General features: G+C 38.4%; 10 protein-coding genes across 10 annotated transcripts; 7 read left to right on the top strand and 3 right to left on the bottom strand.

Annotated features, from left to right (window-relative positions):
- Positions 1 to 29: 29 nt before the first annotated feature.
- BRETT_004295 (uncharacterized protein) lies at positions 30 to 1,094 on the top strand (the record flags this gene model as incomplete). The annotated part of the gene is made up of 1 exon (XM_041282791.1): positions 30 to 1,094. The coding sequence occupies one exon, from the start codon at positions 30 to 32 to the stop codon at positions 1,092 to 1,094; it is 1,065 nt and encodes a 354-aa protein (XP_041135567.1).
- A 327-nt stretch (positions 1,095 to 1,421) lies between these two features.
- On the bottom strand, positions 1,422 to 2,987 carry BRETT_004294 (uncharacterized protein; the record flags this gene model as incomplete). Its single annotated transcript, XM_041282790.1, has 2 exons — positions 1,422 to 2,855; positions 2,928 to 2,987. The coding sequence occupies 2 exons, from the start codon at positions 2,985 to 2,987 to the stop codon at positions 1,422 to 1,424; spliced, it is 1,494 nt and encodes a 497-aa protein (XP_041135566.1).
- An 812-nt stretch (positions 2,988 to 3,799) lies between these two features.
- BRETT_004293 (uncharacterized protein) lies at positions 3,800 to 5,320 on the top strand (the record flags this gene model as incomplete). Its single annotated transcript, XM_041282789.1, has 1 exon — positions 3,800 to 5,320. The coding sequence occupies one exon, from the start codon at positions 3,800 to 3,802 to the stop codon at positions 5,318 to 5,320; it is 1,521 nt and encodes a 506-aa protein (XP_041135565.1).
- Positions 5,321 to 7,398: 2,078 nt separating this feature from the next.
- Positions 7,399 to 8,532, top strand: ADH4 (Alcohol dehydrogenase adh4; the record flags this gene model as incomplete). The annotated part of the gene is made up of 1 exon (XM_041282788.1): positions 7,399 to 8,532. One exon carries the CDS (start codon positions 7,399 to 7,401, stop codon positions 8,530 to 8,532), a length of 1,134 nt encoding a protein of 377 aa, XP_041135564.1.
- A 1,456-nt stretch (positions 8,533 to 9,988) lies between these two features.
- BRETT_004291 (uncharacterized protein) lies at positions 9,989 to 10,441 on the top strand (the record flags this gene model as incomplete). Its single annotated transcript, XM_041282787.1, has 1 exon — positions 9,989 to 10,441. One exon carries the CDS (start codon positions 9,989 to 9,991, stop codon positions 10,439 to 10,441), a length of 453 nt encoding a protein of 150 aa, XP_041135563.1.
- Positions 10,442 to 11,092: 651 nt separating this feature from the next.
- On the top strand, positions 11,093 to 11,548 carry BRETT_004290 (uncharacterized protein; the record flags this gene model as incomplete). The annotated part of the gene is made up of 1 exon (XM_041282786.1): positions 11,093 to 11,548. The coding sequence occupies one exon, from the start codon at positions 11,093 to 11,095 to the stop codon at positions 11,546 to 11,548; it is 456 nt and encodes a 151-aa protein (XP_041135562.1).
- A 90-nt stretch (positions 11,549 to 11,638) lies between these two features.
- BRETT_004289 (uncharacterized protein) lies at positions 11,639 to 12,106 on the bottom strand (the record flags this gene model as incomplete). The annotated part of the gene is made up of 1 exon (XM_041282785.1): positions 11,639 to 12,106. One exon carries the CDS (start codon positions 12,104 to 12,106, stop codon positions 11,639 to 11,641), a length of 468 nt encoding a protein of 155 aa, XP_041135561.1.
- A 240-nt stretch (positions 12,107 to 12,346) lies between these two features.
- On the top strand, positions 12,347 to 12,901 carry BRETT_004288 (uncharacterized protein; the record flags this gene model as incomplete). Its single annotated transcript, XM_041282784.1, has 1 exon — positions 12,347 to 12,901. The coding sequence occupies one exon, from the start codon at positions 12,347 to 12,349 to the stop codon at positions 12,899 to 12,901; it is 555 nt and encodes a 184-aa protein (XP_041135560.1).
- An 89-nt stretch (positions 12,902 to 12,990) lies between these two features.
- On the bottom strand, positions 12,991 to 15,561 carry BRETT_004287 (uncharacterized protein; the record flags this gene model as incomplete). Its single annotated transcript, XM_041282783.1, has 1 exon — positions 12,991 to 15,561. One exon carries the CDS (start codon positions 15,559 to 15,561, stop codon positions 12,991 to 12,993), a length of 2,571 nt encoding a protein of 856 aa, XP_041135559.1.
- Positions 15,562 to 15,941: 380 nt separating this feature from the next.
- Positions 15,942 to 17,588, top strand: BRETT_004286 (uncharacterized protein; the record flags this gene model as incomplete). Its single annotated transcript, XM_041282782.1, has 2 exons — positions 15,942 to 16,710; positions 16,999 to 17,588. 2 exons carry the CDS (start codon positions 15,942 to 15,944, stop codon positions 17,586 to 17,588), a joined length of 1,359 nt encoding a protein of 452 aa, XP_041135558.1.
- Positions 17,589 to 17,676: the final 88 nt, after the last annotated feature.

Raw genomic sequence — 17,676 nt, 5'->3', positions numbered from 1 at the left:
CCATTTACTCATTCATTCATTCATTTATTATGAGATCCGTCTTTTGCCTTTTGCCTTTAGCTATTTCATCGGCTTATGCAGGCCCAATGCTTTTGAAGAGAGATGATTCTTATGATCATTACTCCAATGTGACAACTGTTGTTGTTGCTGCTCCATTCAGCAACTCCAGTTCAACCTACTCTTCAGCTAATGAGGTGCTTGATGTCACTCCAATTCCAGATTCTGAGCTTGCTGATGTAACAACTGTTATTACATTGACCTCAATTATATACCATACCGAGACTAGGGATGACCAGCCAACTACTGTTGAAGAGTTGACCACCATTTATAACACTGTGACATCAGAGGCGGCAAAGTCATCTGCCACATCCGAGGAAGCATCTGCAGAAAATGAGAATTCGCAAAACTCCGATGAAAATACCAACCAGGATGAAAATTCTGGTGAACATACAACAGTGGTTCAAACCTTGACCAACTTTGTGACTGCAAGCTACGAGGATGCGGCCCTGGCTTCTTCATATTCCTCAAACGCAACTGTTCCAATGAATTCCACTTACATTTACACTACTCCATCATCTTCAGACTTGTCCACTACCTCTTCTGTTCAGCAAAAGTACGCTAATGCAGTTACTACTGTATCGAGTCAGGTCGCAAATGATGAGAATGCATCATCATCATCATCATCATCATCTGCTCTAAGCACCAACTTGGTTTCTTCGGACTCTGAATTATCCTCAGGAAGTGCAACTACATCCTCAGCTACAAGCACCAGCTCTGGATCAAAAACAACATACACGGGTCGTGGTACTTATTACGGTGTTGGCCAGGGTAACTGTGGATGGGTTTCACAGGACAGCCAGCATGTAGTTGCAATCTCGCAAAGACTTTACAACACGTTGTCAAACCAATATTCATTTTCTGAGTACTGTGGAAGACATATTACTGCCTCATACCAGGGAAAGAGCGTTACTGTTGAGGTTGTTGACTCATGTGGTAGCTGCTCAGACAACGATTTGGACTTTTCGGAATCGGCATTTAAGGAACTTGCCGATTTGGAGAAAGGTGTCATTCAGGTTGAATGGTACTGGGATTAAGGGCATAACCGTTTGCATTACACACTCTAGCATTTCTTATTTTTGATATTGATCATCTGCATTATTGTTTATTGGTTTCCACTGGATTTTGAAGGCCGGGCATCTCTGCATAGCTATTTTCTGCTGTTCATTTTTTCATTTTCATTTTTCTACTAAATACTAAATTTGAATCCGATTTCTTTTTAGTTTATATCATTCGTGTGCCCAAGTGTTCAATTTGACTTTAAATATAAAAAAGAGCAAAACAACAACAAAAAAAAGTTGATAAATAAATACTTAAATAGAAGTTGTTCTATCTATATACATAGACAAAAAATAAATAAAGCACTAGTTTTTAGCCCATGGCTTGAACCTCGAGGCCGGACCTTGAATACCTTCTTGCTTTGGAACGTATTCAATCCGATGATAGCTATTGATATTCTTCCTCAAGACAATTTGGTAACAGGTTGCACCACCTTGTCTAGATATAATGGTTGAAGAGGCGAGGAAATATTCCCAAATTCTGTACCACTTGATTCCATACTTGGAAATGCATTTGTCCTTGTTCGAGATCCAATTCTTATACCACCTATAAATGGTAGCTGAATAATGAACACCGATATTGTCAACAGAAACAGTCTCAAAGCCGGTGCCTTCGAGGCATCCGATAACAAAGTCTAAGGGAGTAGATGCATCGGCACCTGGGAAAATATACTTGTTCATAAAAAGACCCCAGATCAAATCTTCATACTGCCAGGATTTTCTCAATCCGGAATATTGCAGGAAGAAAATACCATCATCATCAAGCATATCGTACACTTGTTGAAGAAAAGCCTTAAACTTCCTAACACCAACATGCTCAGACATCTCCAAACAAACAATTTTCTTGTACTTTCCCTTTGCACCTTCAACGTCCGTATCTGGTAAAGGTGTGTCCCTGTAATCACAACAAACAATTCTAGATTGTGAATCCGGAACACCATACTCTGAGAGTCTACTATTACCAAACTTGGTCTGGTTTTTACCCAAAGTAACACCTGTAACATTGGCACCATACTGGGTGGAAGCAAAGCAGGCAAATGTTCCCCAGCCACAGCCCATATCCAAAACCGTATCACCCTTCCGAAGATCGATCTTCTCACACACAACTTTGAGCTTATTGTCCTGTAGCTGTTCAAGAGACTCGTTTTTGTGAATGTCATGAATAATACCTGAGGTATAAACCATCCTTGGACCCAAGAACCACTCATAAAAATCATCACCACGATCGTAATGATCTCTAACCTGTTCCTCATCCTGTGATTTTGTATGCATAATCACTTCTGGAATCATATCCAACAAAAAGTAGCGGAACAATCCAATAGTAAACTTAAAGCTGGCCCAATCATGACAGTACTCTAAAACGTCCAAGGCATCACCCTTAAAGCTGACCTTCCCTTGGAAATATGCCTCATAGAATGTTTCCATTGGAATTTTCTTGAGGCCATGATATTTGGCGGCTAGCTCAGAATCATGAAAGTCCAAGTAAAACTCAACACCTTTGTTTGGTAGCTGCACTTTTTCATTAATCCTTGGAGAGTATGATGACAAGACAGTCCAGAATGCCATCAAAATAGGAACTCCGGTAAGAGCAAAAAAGAAAATATAAGTTTTAATGCCACCACCAATCTTTCTCGTTAGATAAAATGGCACGAGAAGAAAGAGTCCAATTAAAGCTTTATTGCTAAAGTTCTTCGACCCTGGGCCATCTGCTGGAAGTGGATCATTTTTAATTGCGGGGTACTAAAGAGAAATCATCATTTGTTAGTAATAGTTCAGCCTTCGGCATAACCTTATATAATATGTTATACGTACGTTAGTCGTCCTAAGTCCACAATCAAAATCCTTCAATTCCTTAATATTAGATTCCGACATTGAAATAGAATATTAGTTAACTAACATAACCCTTCAATTAAAGGAAAAGAATAAAATTAAAAGAAAGAAAATGGTATCCACAGAGAGAGAGCTTTCAAAATTCTGTGTCGGCATGCAATGAAAGAATGGGATAATTTAGCAGATAATCTGGACGCTTTTCTCGGACAGTATTGAAATCTATTGTTCTTTCATAGACTGATTAGTTCCAATGAGCATGGGCAGGGGAAAAAATTATCTTCCTACGGACCACAAAGAATAATCTACATATAATACTATTTACGTTCATTTCTCATAATGAAATGTCGATAAATTAATTCAAGCATATTTATACATACTAAAACATAGTTGTGTCCCAGTCCCCTTTTAAATAAAAGGATATTTTATCATTTTTCCCCCATTACTAAGTATCATCCTTCCATAAAAAGGCTGTTATCCCTCATTTGAATCACATCATATTAATGCACTATCAGACAACAGGCTCCAAAATATAATTTATTCGTACGAGTTACACCTCTCTGATTGCATGCAATTCCAAGTGCAAGTTTCTCGATGAAAATACTGCCCGATGAAATAATTAGAATCCCTCATGGAATTTTCCATTAACGAAAAACACGACAGGTGGTCCATCTAAAGACGCGTCGATTAGAAATACTCGATGTCTGACAATTTGTGCAGGAAAATATTGTCAATTTGATAGTCTTAATTTAATGTTTATATTCCTAGAAATTCATTCATCATCAACTACAAATCCAGGCCTTATCATTAAAGGTGTCATATTTATCACACGAACTGCTGATATTTCTTTGATAACGATGAATTCATCGTATCTAACGAATCTCTCGCCAAAATTCAATGCGATTTTGAATGGCAACTTTTCTGACATCCCAAATGCAATCCATATTTGCAGACAATATGCACGTGCATTGTCTAGGGAAGTGTCATTTACAATATTTGATCACGAAATGCTACATGATGAACGTAATGGGTGTATATTATCCGAATTATTAATTATGACCACCGCATTGACTATAATCATCATTGGTTCCTATGCCACAATTGAGAAACCAATGAATGCTCTCGAGCCGAATCCTGCACATCCATTGTTTGATCAATCAGACAAAGACAAGACTTCAAATAAACTGGAAAGTATAGATACGCCAAATGCAATTTTTATGCCATTCCTTTCATGCATTGGTTTGCTGTCTTTGTACTTCCTGTTGAAGAAGATTGACGCCGCAACTCTCAGCAATCTCATTAACGCATTCTTTTTGATTATCAGTAATACATCATTTTCATATACTTTCAAATTTTTATACAAAGTGGCCTGTCGAAAAATGGCACATTGGACAGGAGTCAGCAGTTTAACATTCAATCCACGGTACTGTTTATCCCTCTCCAAGGACACGAAAATTCATTCGAACGGTATGGAATCGGAGACGATCTTGCCAGAAAGTACAGAAAGGGAGAGAGTCATTAAAGAAGATGCTTTGCTTCGTGTGAGAGACGATATCCAACCAAAGGATCAGATTTGGAATCAGTATTTCACCCGTGGTGATTTGTATTGCTCGTTTGTGGGCATGACGTTAAATGCGTCATTTGCGCTTCTTGACTATGGTAAAATCTGGTTTTTATCAAACACGGCAGCCTCTCTAACTAGTATATATGGTATTTTTCGCCTGAGAATTACCAGCTTCCGCACGGCCACTCTCATATTAGTAATGTTCTGCATATATGACATCTATTTTGTATTTGGCACGAGCGTGATGGAATCAGTTGCATTGAACATTAATGTTCCCGCAAAACTTGTCTTCCCAAGATATGCCTCTAGAAAGACAGATGTCATTGCAACTTCAATGTTGGGACTTGGGGATATAGTTTTGCCGGGTGTGGTCATTGCACTCTGCTTAAGATACGACTTGTATAACTTTCATGCTTCTCACAAATTAACCGAGTTCCACCATCTCCAGAAGTACAGCAAGCCATATTTCTTTGCTTCTCTGGTTTCATACATAATTTCCATCATCATGGCAATGGCTGCATCACAGATATATCAGGCAGGCCAGCCTGCACTTTTATACGTTTCGCCAATGGTTCTTTTTGGAATTTACACCACTGCCATATTAAAGCATCAAGTGTCAGATTTGTGGAAGTATGAAGAGAATATGGAGAGAGACGAGGATGGCAATAAAGCCGTTGATATAGATGTGCTATGCTCGAAAGAAACATTACAGCTAGTTGCAGAGTTAGAGAGCGATCAAGATTCAGATGAAGATCCTGATTACATTCCTGATTCTGAGGGGAACGAGGCCGAAGATTGGGAGAGCGATGAATAAAAATAGACATGAATAAGCATGAAAATTCATTGCAGATCTTAGATCAGTTAAAACTAGTCTGATTATCCAAAATCGTATATTATTTCATCCCGTGCAGTTGCATTATGGAAGGACGCTTAGCTAAATTAAGTTTGGTACGTGTTCGACGAAAAAATGAGTCGGTTGGTTGATCAACTTTCAAGCATTTCCGATGTTAACATAGACACCTGCCCGATCAGGATTTTTCAGTGTGTACAGTAGACATCATTTAAAGTATCAATGCCATGATTCAGTGATATGCTGTGAGGAATATATTCAAATCCCTTATGATTCAAATTTTCTTGACATGTTAAAAATTTTGTATTCAATGAATCATAATTTTGGAGAATTAAAAATTAGCTCGTAAACTTTCCATCCCATTGTTCTGATTCGAAGAAACATGACTGTGTGGCAACAAAGACATTAACAAAAGGAATTGATCTTATTATTCTGCTGGAGGGTAATCTTGAATGTGGTTTGTATATATTGCTTTTCAAAGTTAATTTTTTTTTTCTGAAAAGCTTGCAATAAAGAAAAGAGCCTTGCAATTTGGATATAGGAAATGATTCAATTTCCCCTCGACATACCAAATCGAGACGAGGGGGAAAAAAAGGAAAACATGGGGGACTGAAAAATTAGAAAGAAAATTTGATCACGGGTACAACTTTTTTTTTTCTTCTCTACTTGAGCAGCGAAAAAAAAAATTGAAAACACAGACTCCGAGAACACGGAAATGATCGGCTACCGATGAAAGAAGTCAAGTCACGGAACGGAGAAGGCATAATGCCTGATATTCAAAGCCTTTCATTTGAAAAACAGCTAATTATTAATGTTGCAATGAAAGAATATAATGCAAGGTAAGATCATCTACTCAATGAATATGTATATTGGGTAAAAATACTCGTTCCTGTGTTGAGGATCTATACAACGAAGTCACTTACACTGTCTACCGTTTTCAAAAAACGTTAGAATGTATCGTGAAAAGCCAAACAAGCCGGTTGGTATAGGGAAATACAAAAAAAAAGTAATTGGGTAGCCAATCAGATCACAAGCTTATTTCGTTGCAATTAATTGTACGTATTTGGTGGTAATATACACAAAAACCCTGGGGTGTATTGGGAGAATCGAATTCCGGGCTAAACATTGAATTAAAATGTAGTGTTATTTCAGAATTAATGAGGCTGAAGAATTCTGCGAGTTTGAACGTTTTACTGTAACAAACGGCATAATGCGATTTAAATACAAAATTTTCCAACCATAGGCATCATTCAAACTGGTTGGTGTAGTCACTAAACACCACTTTTTCTAAGTGTGAAACGGAGAAAATGTTTTCAGCCTAATGTGGAGTTCATTAGCACCATTTGAGTTCAATGTTGTACATACAGTTTTTATTGGTGGAAGAGAAAACACGAAAAAGAAAGGAGAAAAAAAAAAAATGAGAAAAACATGAGAAAAATTGAAAAAGCGTAGAGGGTAAAAGCGGAGAAACTGTGACGATTTTTCGGCTCTTACTGCACAATATTACAAACGGCGTACGTGTACCACTCAAATGGTTGGCCTTGGCGGATATTCAATATGGATGAGAAGACAGAAGGAGAGCAGCAGAAAGCTAAGTAAATGTAAAAATAAGAGGAAAAGAGGTGGACGGAAACTTTGCCGAGCGCGGAAAACGGATGCCTAATCGGAGTTTTTGGTCGATTACGAATTATGTACGCCCCGTCAAAAGTCACCCCACGCACCCCCTCTTGGTGCGAAAGCTTTCCGAAATGTGATGAATTTGATGCAGAGAGCCGTATTGTCTTGAGCGATTTTTTTTTTTTAGATAAACTCAGAGCCATTGTTGTCGTTTGTCATTATATTTTGGAAATAAAGTAAATGGAATTACGGGGAAAAGCTTTGAGAAGTATAAAAGGATATACATTTCATCTGACCGTTTAACTTAGTGTTTAAGTTTTTCTTTTCCAACGTTATCGTTTTGTCTTTTCCTCCTGTTTCGTAAGTAATCCCACGGCTAGACATATTCCCGATACCTAGAGTCAGATTTTACTTTAATAGATACAATGTTCTCAAGCTTCACCAGAACCGCTACAAAGACCAGACTTCCATCGCTGCTCAGACTCCAGTCTACTTTCAAGATCCCAGAAAAGCAGATGGGTGTGATCTTCTACAAACATGGAGGACCATTGGAGTACAAGGAGCTGCCAGTTCCAAAGCCAAAGGCCACGGAGATCTTGATCAACGTCAAATACTCGGGTGTTTGCCACACAGATTTGCACGCCTGGAAAGGTGATTGGCCGTTGGCTGCCAAGCTTCCTTTGATTGGAGGTCACGAGGGTGCTGGTGTGGTTGTTGCCAAAGGTTCTGCCGTCACGAACTTTGAGATCGGTGATTTGGCCGGTATCAAGTGGTTGAACGGCTCGTGTATGTCTTGTGAATTCTGTGAGAACGGTGATGAGTCCAACTGCTTAAAGGCCGACTTGTCCGGTTACACTCATGATGGATCTTTCCAGCAGTACGCCACTGCCGATGCCATCCAGGCTGCCCACATTGAGAAGGGTGCCGATCTGGCCCAGGTTGCACCAATCTTGTGTGCTGGTGTTACCGTCTACAAGGCTTTGAAGACTGCAGACTTGCGTGCAGGTCAGTGGGTTGCCATTTCCGGTGCTGCCGGTGGCTTGGGTTCTTTGGCCGTGCAGTATGCCAAGGCCATGGGTCTCAGAGTGCTTGGAATTGATGGTGGAGATGCCAAGAAGGATCTCTTCTACAGTATGGGCGGAGATGTGTTCGTTGACTTCACCAAGTACGGAAAAACCGACACCCAGAAGATGAACCAGGACATCCAGAAGGCCACCGACGGCTTGGGACCTCACGGTGTCATTAACGTGTCTGTTTCCGAGTCTGCCATTACCCAATCCACCGAGTACGTCAGACCTACCGGTAAGGTTGTCTTGGTCGGTATGCCAGCAGGTGCCGTTTGCAAGTCCGATGTCTTCAACCACGTCGTCAAGTCTCTCCAGATCAGAGGTTCTTACGTTGGTAACAGGGCTGACACCAGAGAGGCCTTGAGATTCTTCTCTGAGGGTAAGGTCAAGTCACCAATCAAGGTTGTTGGATTGTCCAAGCTTCCTGAGGTCTACAAGCTCATGGAACAGGGTAAGATTTTGGGAAGATACGTTGTCGACACTTCCTACTAAGCGTCTTCGGCCTGTTATTATGGCTTAGTTCCGCTAGATTTTTCTGATCTCTTCCGCTTTTTACTTATCATGTCATACCTATATGTCTTTTTTGTTCTTGTTTTGTGACTGTTTTTCATCGTGTTTACTTCAATATACATGATTTTACGAATTCTAACGCTTCTCTATTTCGTACCTGTAGCATCGTACACATGGTTTAGGCCATTAATATCCGTGGGATGATATATATTTACCGTCTATTTTTTTCTTTTTTCCGCTAGTGGCTTTTCTTTTTCTCTTTTTACTCTCCTTTTTTTCAGTTTTTATTTTTTCCGTTCGGCGTTTTTTTTTTCTTCTTTCATTTTTCGCACTTTCGGGTCGTTGTGGAGCAGTGCGGAGTACATCCAGAATCCATTATTCTACACGGGGTGTCAGCCGCTTAATTTATGGGGAAATTGAAATTCCGTGAAAACCGTTCCGCATTCTTTGGTATTTCACCGCTATATTTTGATATGCATCACTTTGCTCCGTCAACTTCATCCACAGTTTGTGCTATTTTTATTACTTATTGGATTTCCGGGTTCCGTGCTTTTCTACCTCTTCTTAACATTCACTCGGCTATAAACTCATTCTTTGGCTATTTTCTCTTTTACCATTTCAAACTGGTATCTCTATTCTATTACTTTGCTTCTTTCATTGTTTACTACATCAAGCCTTATGCCGATCTCACGCATATATCCGTTTACCGCTTTTTCATTTTTTTCCCCTCTACATGGTATCACTCGCGATTACCCGGCAATTACCGCTCATTCTTCGACTCAGTTTTTTTTTTTACTATTTCATGCCGTCAAAACCTAAAAGAAATAAAATTCGATGGCTTCGTATAACGACATTCATATCAGTTAAAAATTGGTAAAAAACTTGTAATTAATGATAATAGCGATGGCTATACAACCCATAGCATAGTAGACCGGTGTTTTGCAAAGTCGTTCCCTGGAACTCCGACCTTGCTTTGCCGACTTTGAGCACTGATCACCTTGGTCACCAAATGCTCCCGTCGCTGGGTTCGAAACCTCGCTTCCCTCCTATTCACAAGTTTTCCGGAGTTCCTTGCAATAATTTTTGATATTGCTTACCTAATCAGTTTAAACCGAATGCATTGTCTCACACGCTTTTTCTTCTGGATTTTCTCTGTTCACTGAGGCCTCACTACCTCGTAGATATACATCAACCCGAACAGTGCCCGATCGGTAGTGTTAAGGCCTGCCTTAAATTTGCTAACTATATTTTTTTCCCACCCGTTATACTTCTTCTTTTTTCCATAACATTTCAAAGAAAGACTCTCTAAGAATTCTAACTACTAATACATTCCGTGTTGCATCTCTTCTTACATAAAATACACGACACAAGCTTCATAAAGCCCTTCATTCTCTCACACAAACCAATTTCATTCAGGTGACTAGATTATCCACAAAACATGAATTCTTGGGATCAAGTCAAATTTTCGTTCTCCCCTCGTGCAAGAGGTTGTTATTTAGTTACAGATGAAGTGATCCGGGCACTTCCCCAAATCAGATCGTATAAAGTTGGAATGGTCAATCTATTCCTAGAACACACATCGGCGGGATTATCGTTAAATGAAAATTGGGATCCCAGTGTTCGATCTGACATGACCACAGCTTTAAATAATGTTGTTCCAGACGACAATGGTCATGTTTTCGATCACGTTGATGAAGGTGCAGATGATATGTCTGGACATGCCAAGTCATCGATTATCGGTGTCTCTTTAAGCATTCCTATAACTAATGGAAGGTTAGCCTTAGGAACATGGCAAGGTATCTGGCTTTTAGAGTTCAGAAATTATAGGCATACCAGATATTGTCTTGCGACGATAAACGGCTTAAAGGAAGCGGAAGAGAAAGATCTCTGAAAATTGTTTGAATCTCTCATTTTACGCTATAATTTAATACGTTTTGCTTCTCGCATTCATCTGTGTCCGTTTACAGGGTTGATTCAAACCTTTTTTTCGTTCACCTATTTTTTATTCGAATGCTGTGCGCACAATTTCTTATAGCTGCAATCAGCATTCCTCTCAACTGGATGTCTGTTTCAAACAACACCAACATTTTCCAATTGTCGCAAGTTGCGGCCTGTTGCTGATCGTTTGAACCTGCTGATCGTTGTTATTAATATTATTTCGTCTGTATAGAAGATAGATTGGTTTTCTTTCAAAAGTCCTTCTTTCTTTCTCATACTTGTTTGATCCTGTCTAACCCCGCTCCTTTACTTTTTCGTTTTATTTTATTTTATTTTATTTTTATTTTTTTTTTTTTTTTTTTGTCTTTCGGTTGTCCTGATTTTATCTACAGTCATTACTATCTTTTCTAAGTACGGGCAACTGATCCAGTCCCTATATATATTTCGACCCTGCGCACTTCAGTTTCAGCATTTATACAGTTCGTTTAGTTTCCTTTTTGTTTCCACAGTTTTCAGAATACATATTACAATTCTAAAGCCCAAATACCTGTATCATTATATGCTCAGAGCTTCTATACTCAAGGTAAATCGTTATCTATCGAAAATGTTTGCAAATACAAATACAAGTGCAGATGTAACAGGCTATAATACAGGGGAGGTTGCCGTTAAAAGGGGATCAGGAACCACAAAAATTAGAAAAGGCCAAACAGAAGAAGAATTTCAAGAACAAAAAAAACAGTTTTGGGCCACGGGACCATCTGTATCAAAGACGGATATACTAGCAGAGCTCATGTCCGACTTATCGCTTTCGAAAAATGAAGGTTCTGCACTACTTCTAAACAAGATGGAAAAGATAGATAGGGAAAAGGTGTTTTATTATCTCAACAGATTATATTATGACCGCCAATATGACGTTTGCCTACAAAAGATCGATTATTTAGAAAAGAATATGAACATACCGCCTGATTTTAACTTAGCATTAAAGAAGAACCGTTCAGTGGCACACGTGCTTAGGGATCTTCAAGATTTGAGAGATAGGTGCCAGAGTCATCTCCCTTGAATTCTCATACAAGCCTGCATATAGCTTTTGGATAAACGGATTCTCTCTCTTTATTATTCATTTACCATTTCAATAAAAGATCTACCATTCTTATGATCTTAACTCATCCTCGGAAGCGTATATTCGGATTTCTATGGAGCTGACGTTTCTCTTTCTGAGCAAATCATCTTCATTTGAGGCCTCTGGTATTGACTTAAACTCATCAAGGACGCCAATAGTTTTCGTGTACACATCTAACGTAGCATTTTTCTCGTACTTGAAGTGTAATCCAATGTTAAGAACTTTAGGAATAGCTTTACCCATTCCTTTAACGATCACATACGCCTCTCTGTTTCCATATTTACTTGCAAGTCTTCCTCTCCTGTTGGGCTTTAATCTGTGGCCATCAAGGCATTTTTCAATTCTTTTGACTGCGGATATAAATGGTGTTGATGATTTCACAAATACCACTTTCTGGGTCTCATTTTCATGGTACGTACGAGGTGGAGCGTGCTTTACCAGCTCTTTGCGATCTAGCCTAACTAACTTAGGAGCAATGGTGGAATTCTGAGGTTTCATAGTGTGGCTTCATTACCATTTTCTGTGAAGTTAAGCAGTAACTCCAAAACACTAATGCACGATAAAATTTTAGATTCAGATTTTATCGATCGAATAAATTTCGTGCTCGGATAAGTTCAAGGATGCAAATATCTAGCCGCAAGATATTTAGATATACTTTTCATGATATGTTTAGGCAAGTAATACTTTTTTTTTTTGTCGATACCCGTTATTTATCATTGTACACTTGCAAAGTTGAATATGACGGGTGAAAATTGGATTAATTATTATAAGACTGAGGATGAAGTTGTTGAAAAGTTCAGTGGGAAGGTCAATATAGAGAATTTACCATTTCCCCCAGGATATGATGAACAAATTTACAGATTACAGTCAGAAGGAAAGTTAAAGAAATCACTGAAGTCGCATAAAAAAGCAGAGAGCAAGGAGGAATTGGAACGACTTAAAAGAAAGAAGATATGGGAGTTGGCAATCAAGCCTGTTAAGAGTGTACCAATGAATGCTCTTATGATGTATATGTCACCAAATTCTATCCAAATCATATCCATTATGATGACAGTGACGCTCTTCTTTAACTCGTTGAGAGATATTTTGTCTGTGAATAGGGCATTTGCAAATACGGAAGCAGAATCAGATTATGATATGTTTGTCATGAAGACTGTGTACGTGATTTCTTGCTCAGGAAACCTCCTTCTAGGAATTTGGAAGCTAAATAGTTTGGGTCTAATACCAAACAGAACAAGCGATTGGCTTGGTTGGGAATCTACTATCCTATCACAACAAAGTGTCGCTTTATAAACTCATTATACCAGTGTACAAAATTTTAATACATAGTCCAATGCTAATGTTACTCAATATTATCAATTCTTTCAGAAAATGCAAGGATTTCACTCTCGGTTCTTTTTGAAAGAAAATCCACTGAAAGAAGCTGTAGTTGCTGATCTCTTGAGCTCAGAAAGTAAAGATCTAGAAGGCACGTTAACCACATCCTCCGAAAATGTAGAAGATCTTCCCTCTGATGATAATGTGCCCCGAGGTGAAGTAGCAGATGTCGGTTGATAATTTCGAAGTTTTGAGAGTAAAATTTCAGCCTCTTTGGGTTTTATTAACTTGCATTTCGATGCTTTATCCTCTTCATTAGGGACAGCTTGCGAATTCCCGTCTTTTAACAATGATATTATTTCCTTCAACGTAACAAACATATTTTCAAGCTCCTTGTTACTTTTATCACTATCCACCTTGTGGCTTTCAACATCCCCCCCAGCAACTATTAATTCGGGTATGAGCGATTCGATATATTTGATATCCAGCTCAAAGTTACCAATAGCCTCCGTTGTAATGATATCAGCGTCAAAAATTGAATTCTTCATATGCGTCGTAATTTTTTCAAAGGATCGTTTCAACAGTAAAGTCCTCATTGAATAGGGAAGGTGCGAAAAGTCTAATTTAAACATGTTTTCCAAGTAGAGACCCATGTCCTTTATACCAATACTTGGCTCATCATTCATAGAGCTCGAGTCCCATTCAAAGTCAACCATCTCAAATAACATGTCCACTTTACCATCAACCATGCTAAACATGCCCGCTTCAGCTCTTTTTCGAATTTCCTTAAATTGGACCTGTGCATGCAATTTCACCTGATTAGATGGCGTTCTAGTTCTCAGTATTGCCGAATCGGTCGAATGATTTAAGTATTTCTCAACCCCCTCAACCGAATTGGAAAAAAATTCCAAATTGATCAAATTTTGCGACACCTCTTCCTTGTAAGACGAATGAACTTTGTTGTCCAAATCTTTTAATATAACATCCACCAACACTTTATCAACGGCCCGTGATATCATTTGAGATAATATATCCAATCGTTTTGCGTAATATGTTTCTAAAAACACATACAAGCCATGGATGAAGGTTCTCAAACGGAGACAAGCACCCGGATAGATAATTGAATACGGAAGCGTAACAGGAAACTCCAAATCCAAATTAGCCAGTTCATAGAAACAACTGTCCTTGATTCCTGAAAGCTGCTTTGGGGTGTCAACAGTAATTGGTTGCGAATCGTCATCCAGTGAAAGATCCATGTACTCCTTTTGGAAGTTTGATACTGACAGTGTAATGTACACCTTGAATAAATCAATCAACACATCATAAAGCCGATCCGTATCAAAGTCCCAGCTATCCATTATTTGCATAAAACAGCCAATTATGTCCAATAGCTGCAAAGCTTGTTTGACATCGGTAATTTTGGTTTGTATATATCTTTTCAGCAATACCGTAAATTTTGAAACCACAGAATCAAACAGACTATCTGTCTGCTTAGAGGAACGAATCCGGAATGTAGTTTTCCTAGATAAATAGCGATCACTAACAAAAAATGCAGATAGTGAGTATATTAAAATTGTCATTGACTCCATAGAAGACAGCACATCAAGATTATTGTTGGCTAATGCTTCATTAATTGGATATATCAAGCGATCTCTTCGTCTAAGCATCTCATTCCCAAAGTCCTCCTTTAATTTATCTATCTTATCGACTGCTTCAAAAACCAAAATTGATTGGTATAGGGGACTTATATCAACATGAATTGCCTCATTGGATAGAGGGTCAAAATTCCTAAGCACTTCTTCCCTTAAGGTTTTCTCTATAGGCGAATTCACCTTAAACGCAAGAAGGCTTTTATCATTTCGTTGCTTTTTCATCCAAGAGTCGATTATACGTTTATGATTATCAAACAGGTTCTCTCCGATATCTGAGAGCTTCTTCTCCATACTCAAGTTCAACCACTTCAACAACTGGTTAAATGTCTCCTCTATAATCATGTGTCTAAATGTGGAGATTGATTGGTATATCCTTACGCCAAAATCAAACTGTTCCACTTCTTCAAAATCTGTACCGGCCAATAGCTGAAGATTTGCAAGGGCCTTAAAGAATTCCTTCCGTCGTATTAACTCGAGCACTTTATTTGCCCTTTCAAGCATTTCAAGACATGAATTGATTGTTGATGACGTTTGATCAATTTTGCTGTTCAGTCTTTTGTATTTTAATGCATTCTTTCTTTCTTCGGCAAACGATTTTCCAGTGATACCCAATTGCTTATTCATTGCGTCTAAGTTCTTGGCAAGTTCTGAAGATGAATGCGTTATTTTCCGTATTCGGTCCACTGAATCGGTAACATCATCGACAGAATTGAACGAAACGCCTTGTAGCGTATCCTGCTTCTCGTTTGTAACAGTCTCAATATTCAATATTAAATCGCTGAGGTTGTCTTTGCTCTGTAGCTCTGATCTAATTATTGGCACAAATTGATCAAGATAGTCATCTGATGTCAAAGAGAACTTTATAAGTGAGTGTGCTCCAAGAGTATCCGCTGACCCGGACTTTGATGTATCTAGTGATGACTGGTTCTGACTACTACTATCTAGAAGAGAGTTAGTACTTGGAGTTCCATCTGCAAGAGACATCTTCTGTGCATAAGGAAACGACTGTAGTTAAGGAATTGCAAGATCAAGTTCAATTCAAGGGAAGAGAAGCAGGTAAATATCTCTGGGGCAAGTTCGTTCGAATTTTCTACGTAATGGAAAACTGATGGTTGTAGAAATTAAAGATGTCTATTTATTCTGTACAAGGAATGGAACAACAACAACAGAAAAAAAAAAAAAAAAAAAAAAGATGTCTCGGAAAGCCACGAAGTAAAAACATTCAGTTCCAGATCAGAATTGCATAATGTAGGGATGTACATCCGAAAGGTACATCATGTTTTCCGGTCATTCAGATGTATTCTAGCATATTGATTCATCCCAAACATCTTCGTGCTCCCTGTTCATTTCACCTAACAAAGAACATGGCACAAAATCATGTACTAATAGTTGGGTCAAGAAAAACAAAAAAGCTGACAATTGTAAAGGATATATTTGGGGTCAGCGATTTCTCAAGTTTTCTCCATAAAAATGCAAAAAGTCACGCCGGACTAATTATATCGAACGGAAAGATCGTCTGTAAATACTACACGGCGGATGTTAATATATTTGTTGATGAGGTCCAGCCTACATTAGAGTCATACGATGAATGGTTGGTGGAATTTCAAAGTTCCCAGATGAAGGAGCTCCGGGATTCAATACAGGGTATTATTCTCACATTGAGAGTTGAAATTCTGTCCAGGCATTCGGATCAATTCACACAAAGCTTACAGCATATATCTGATCTTTTGGACAGTGAATATATTGAGGATCATACCGGTGACAACGGATTTCAATGGAATGGGTTTAAGGTTGTAGTCGGAATAATGAGTGAAGATTCAAGCAGGGTAGATGATTCCTGGCTTGAGAAACTTGAAGAAAAAATACCAGAGACAGGTTTTGATTTTGTCATTAAAAAGGGAGATTCTCCATTTGCATGTGATAGTTGCACAGCATCTGGCAGTGGAGATGAATTAAAGGCAATCGTGCAAAGTACGCAGTGGCCTGAAATGCGTTTGATTAATAATAAACGGGGCAAATCTTTCAAAGTTTCGGAAACTACGGATGAGTTCGTGGCAAACTTTGATGAGGTTCTGAGTTCGCTTCATAATGCCAAAAATTCAGCATCGCACATATCAAACGAGGATGAAAAAAGTGTATACGTAAAAGCGAAGGTTGCTGAACTGTTGGATAAATTGAATATTTAGTCATAGGTTGTATATTAAATTAGTTTCGAGTCGTCAGGTGGTTGGTTTATTCAATTGTGTTAGTGCATGCATTTTTTTGATTTTCCCCACTTTTTATGTTCACTTTTTTTTACCTCCTGCGTCGATCCACAATTAAAAATATTTCCGAAGAAATCAAGAAAATCTGCAAGTAGGGAAAGGAAAAGGCTTGTTTAGACAGAAAGAAATAATACAAGCATATTTTTGCTTTATATAGTGCAAAATGAGCACCAGTTTAAATCGAAGCTTGATAAGGACTTTCAAATATTCCAAACAGCCGCAATTGGTAAGCATTTTAAAAATTCAGATCTTGAATTTGAAAAGAAATATTTACTAATCAACCTTTTCATCACACAGTACGTTCATGAATTGACTAAATCACTTTGCAAAATTTCGTTTTCAAAAGATCCTTCTTCTCTGGAGGTGGGGACTATAAAGAATTTTATGATGGCAAAAGGTGAAGAACAAAATTTCATGATCACCCGGACAAACTTTCTACCCAGTAACGACTTCATGCATGTTCTTCACAGCACATTTCGCAAAACGGTTTATGATGACGTTACATATCAACTGGACGCACTCAATTTTATATCTTCCTATCTGCCAATTGGGGATTTTAAGGTGATTCTAAAATTCATGAATCAAAGACCAGAATTTGAGAATACGATCGGTTTTGTGCGTGTGGACAAGAGTGGTGTCATGATAAAAGGAAGCTACCAATCGAACGAAATTTACGAGTTGTGCAATTGTGATGGGATAATTTCTTTGAGCGATTATATGCTTGAGCAAATACGAGCAGCTATTTGACGTTTCGCAGCAGCTTTCTTTCCTGTAAATATATATTACATTTAGAACCCATTTTATTCCGTGCATTAATCTTTATACCATACATAAA

This window comes from Brettanomyces bruxellensis, chromosome 5, assembly GCF_011074885.1.
Source record: "Brettanomyces bruxellensis chromosome 5, complete sequence".
In the NCBI taxonomy this organism is placed as follows: Eukaryota; Fungi; Ascomycota; class Pichiomycetes; order Pichiales; family Pichiaceae; genus Brettanomyces; species Brettanomyces bruxellensis.
The sequence above is the reverse complement of the archived record's forward strand: the minus strand, read 5'-3'. Positions and strand labels throughout refer to the sequence as shown.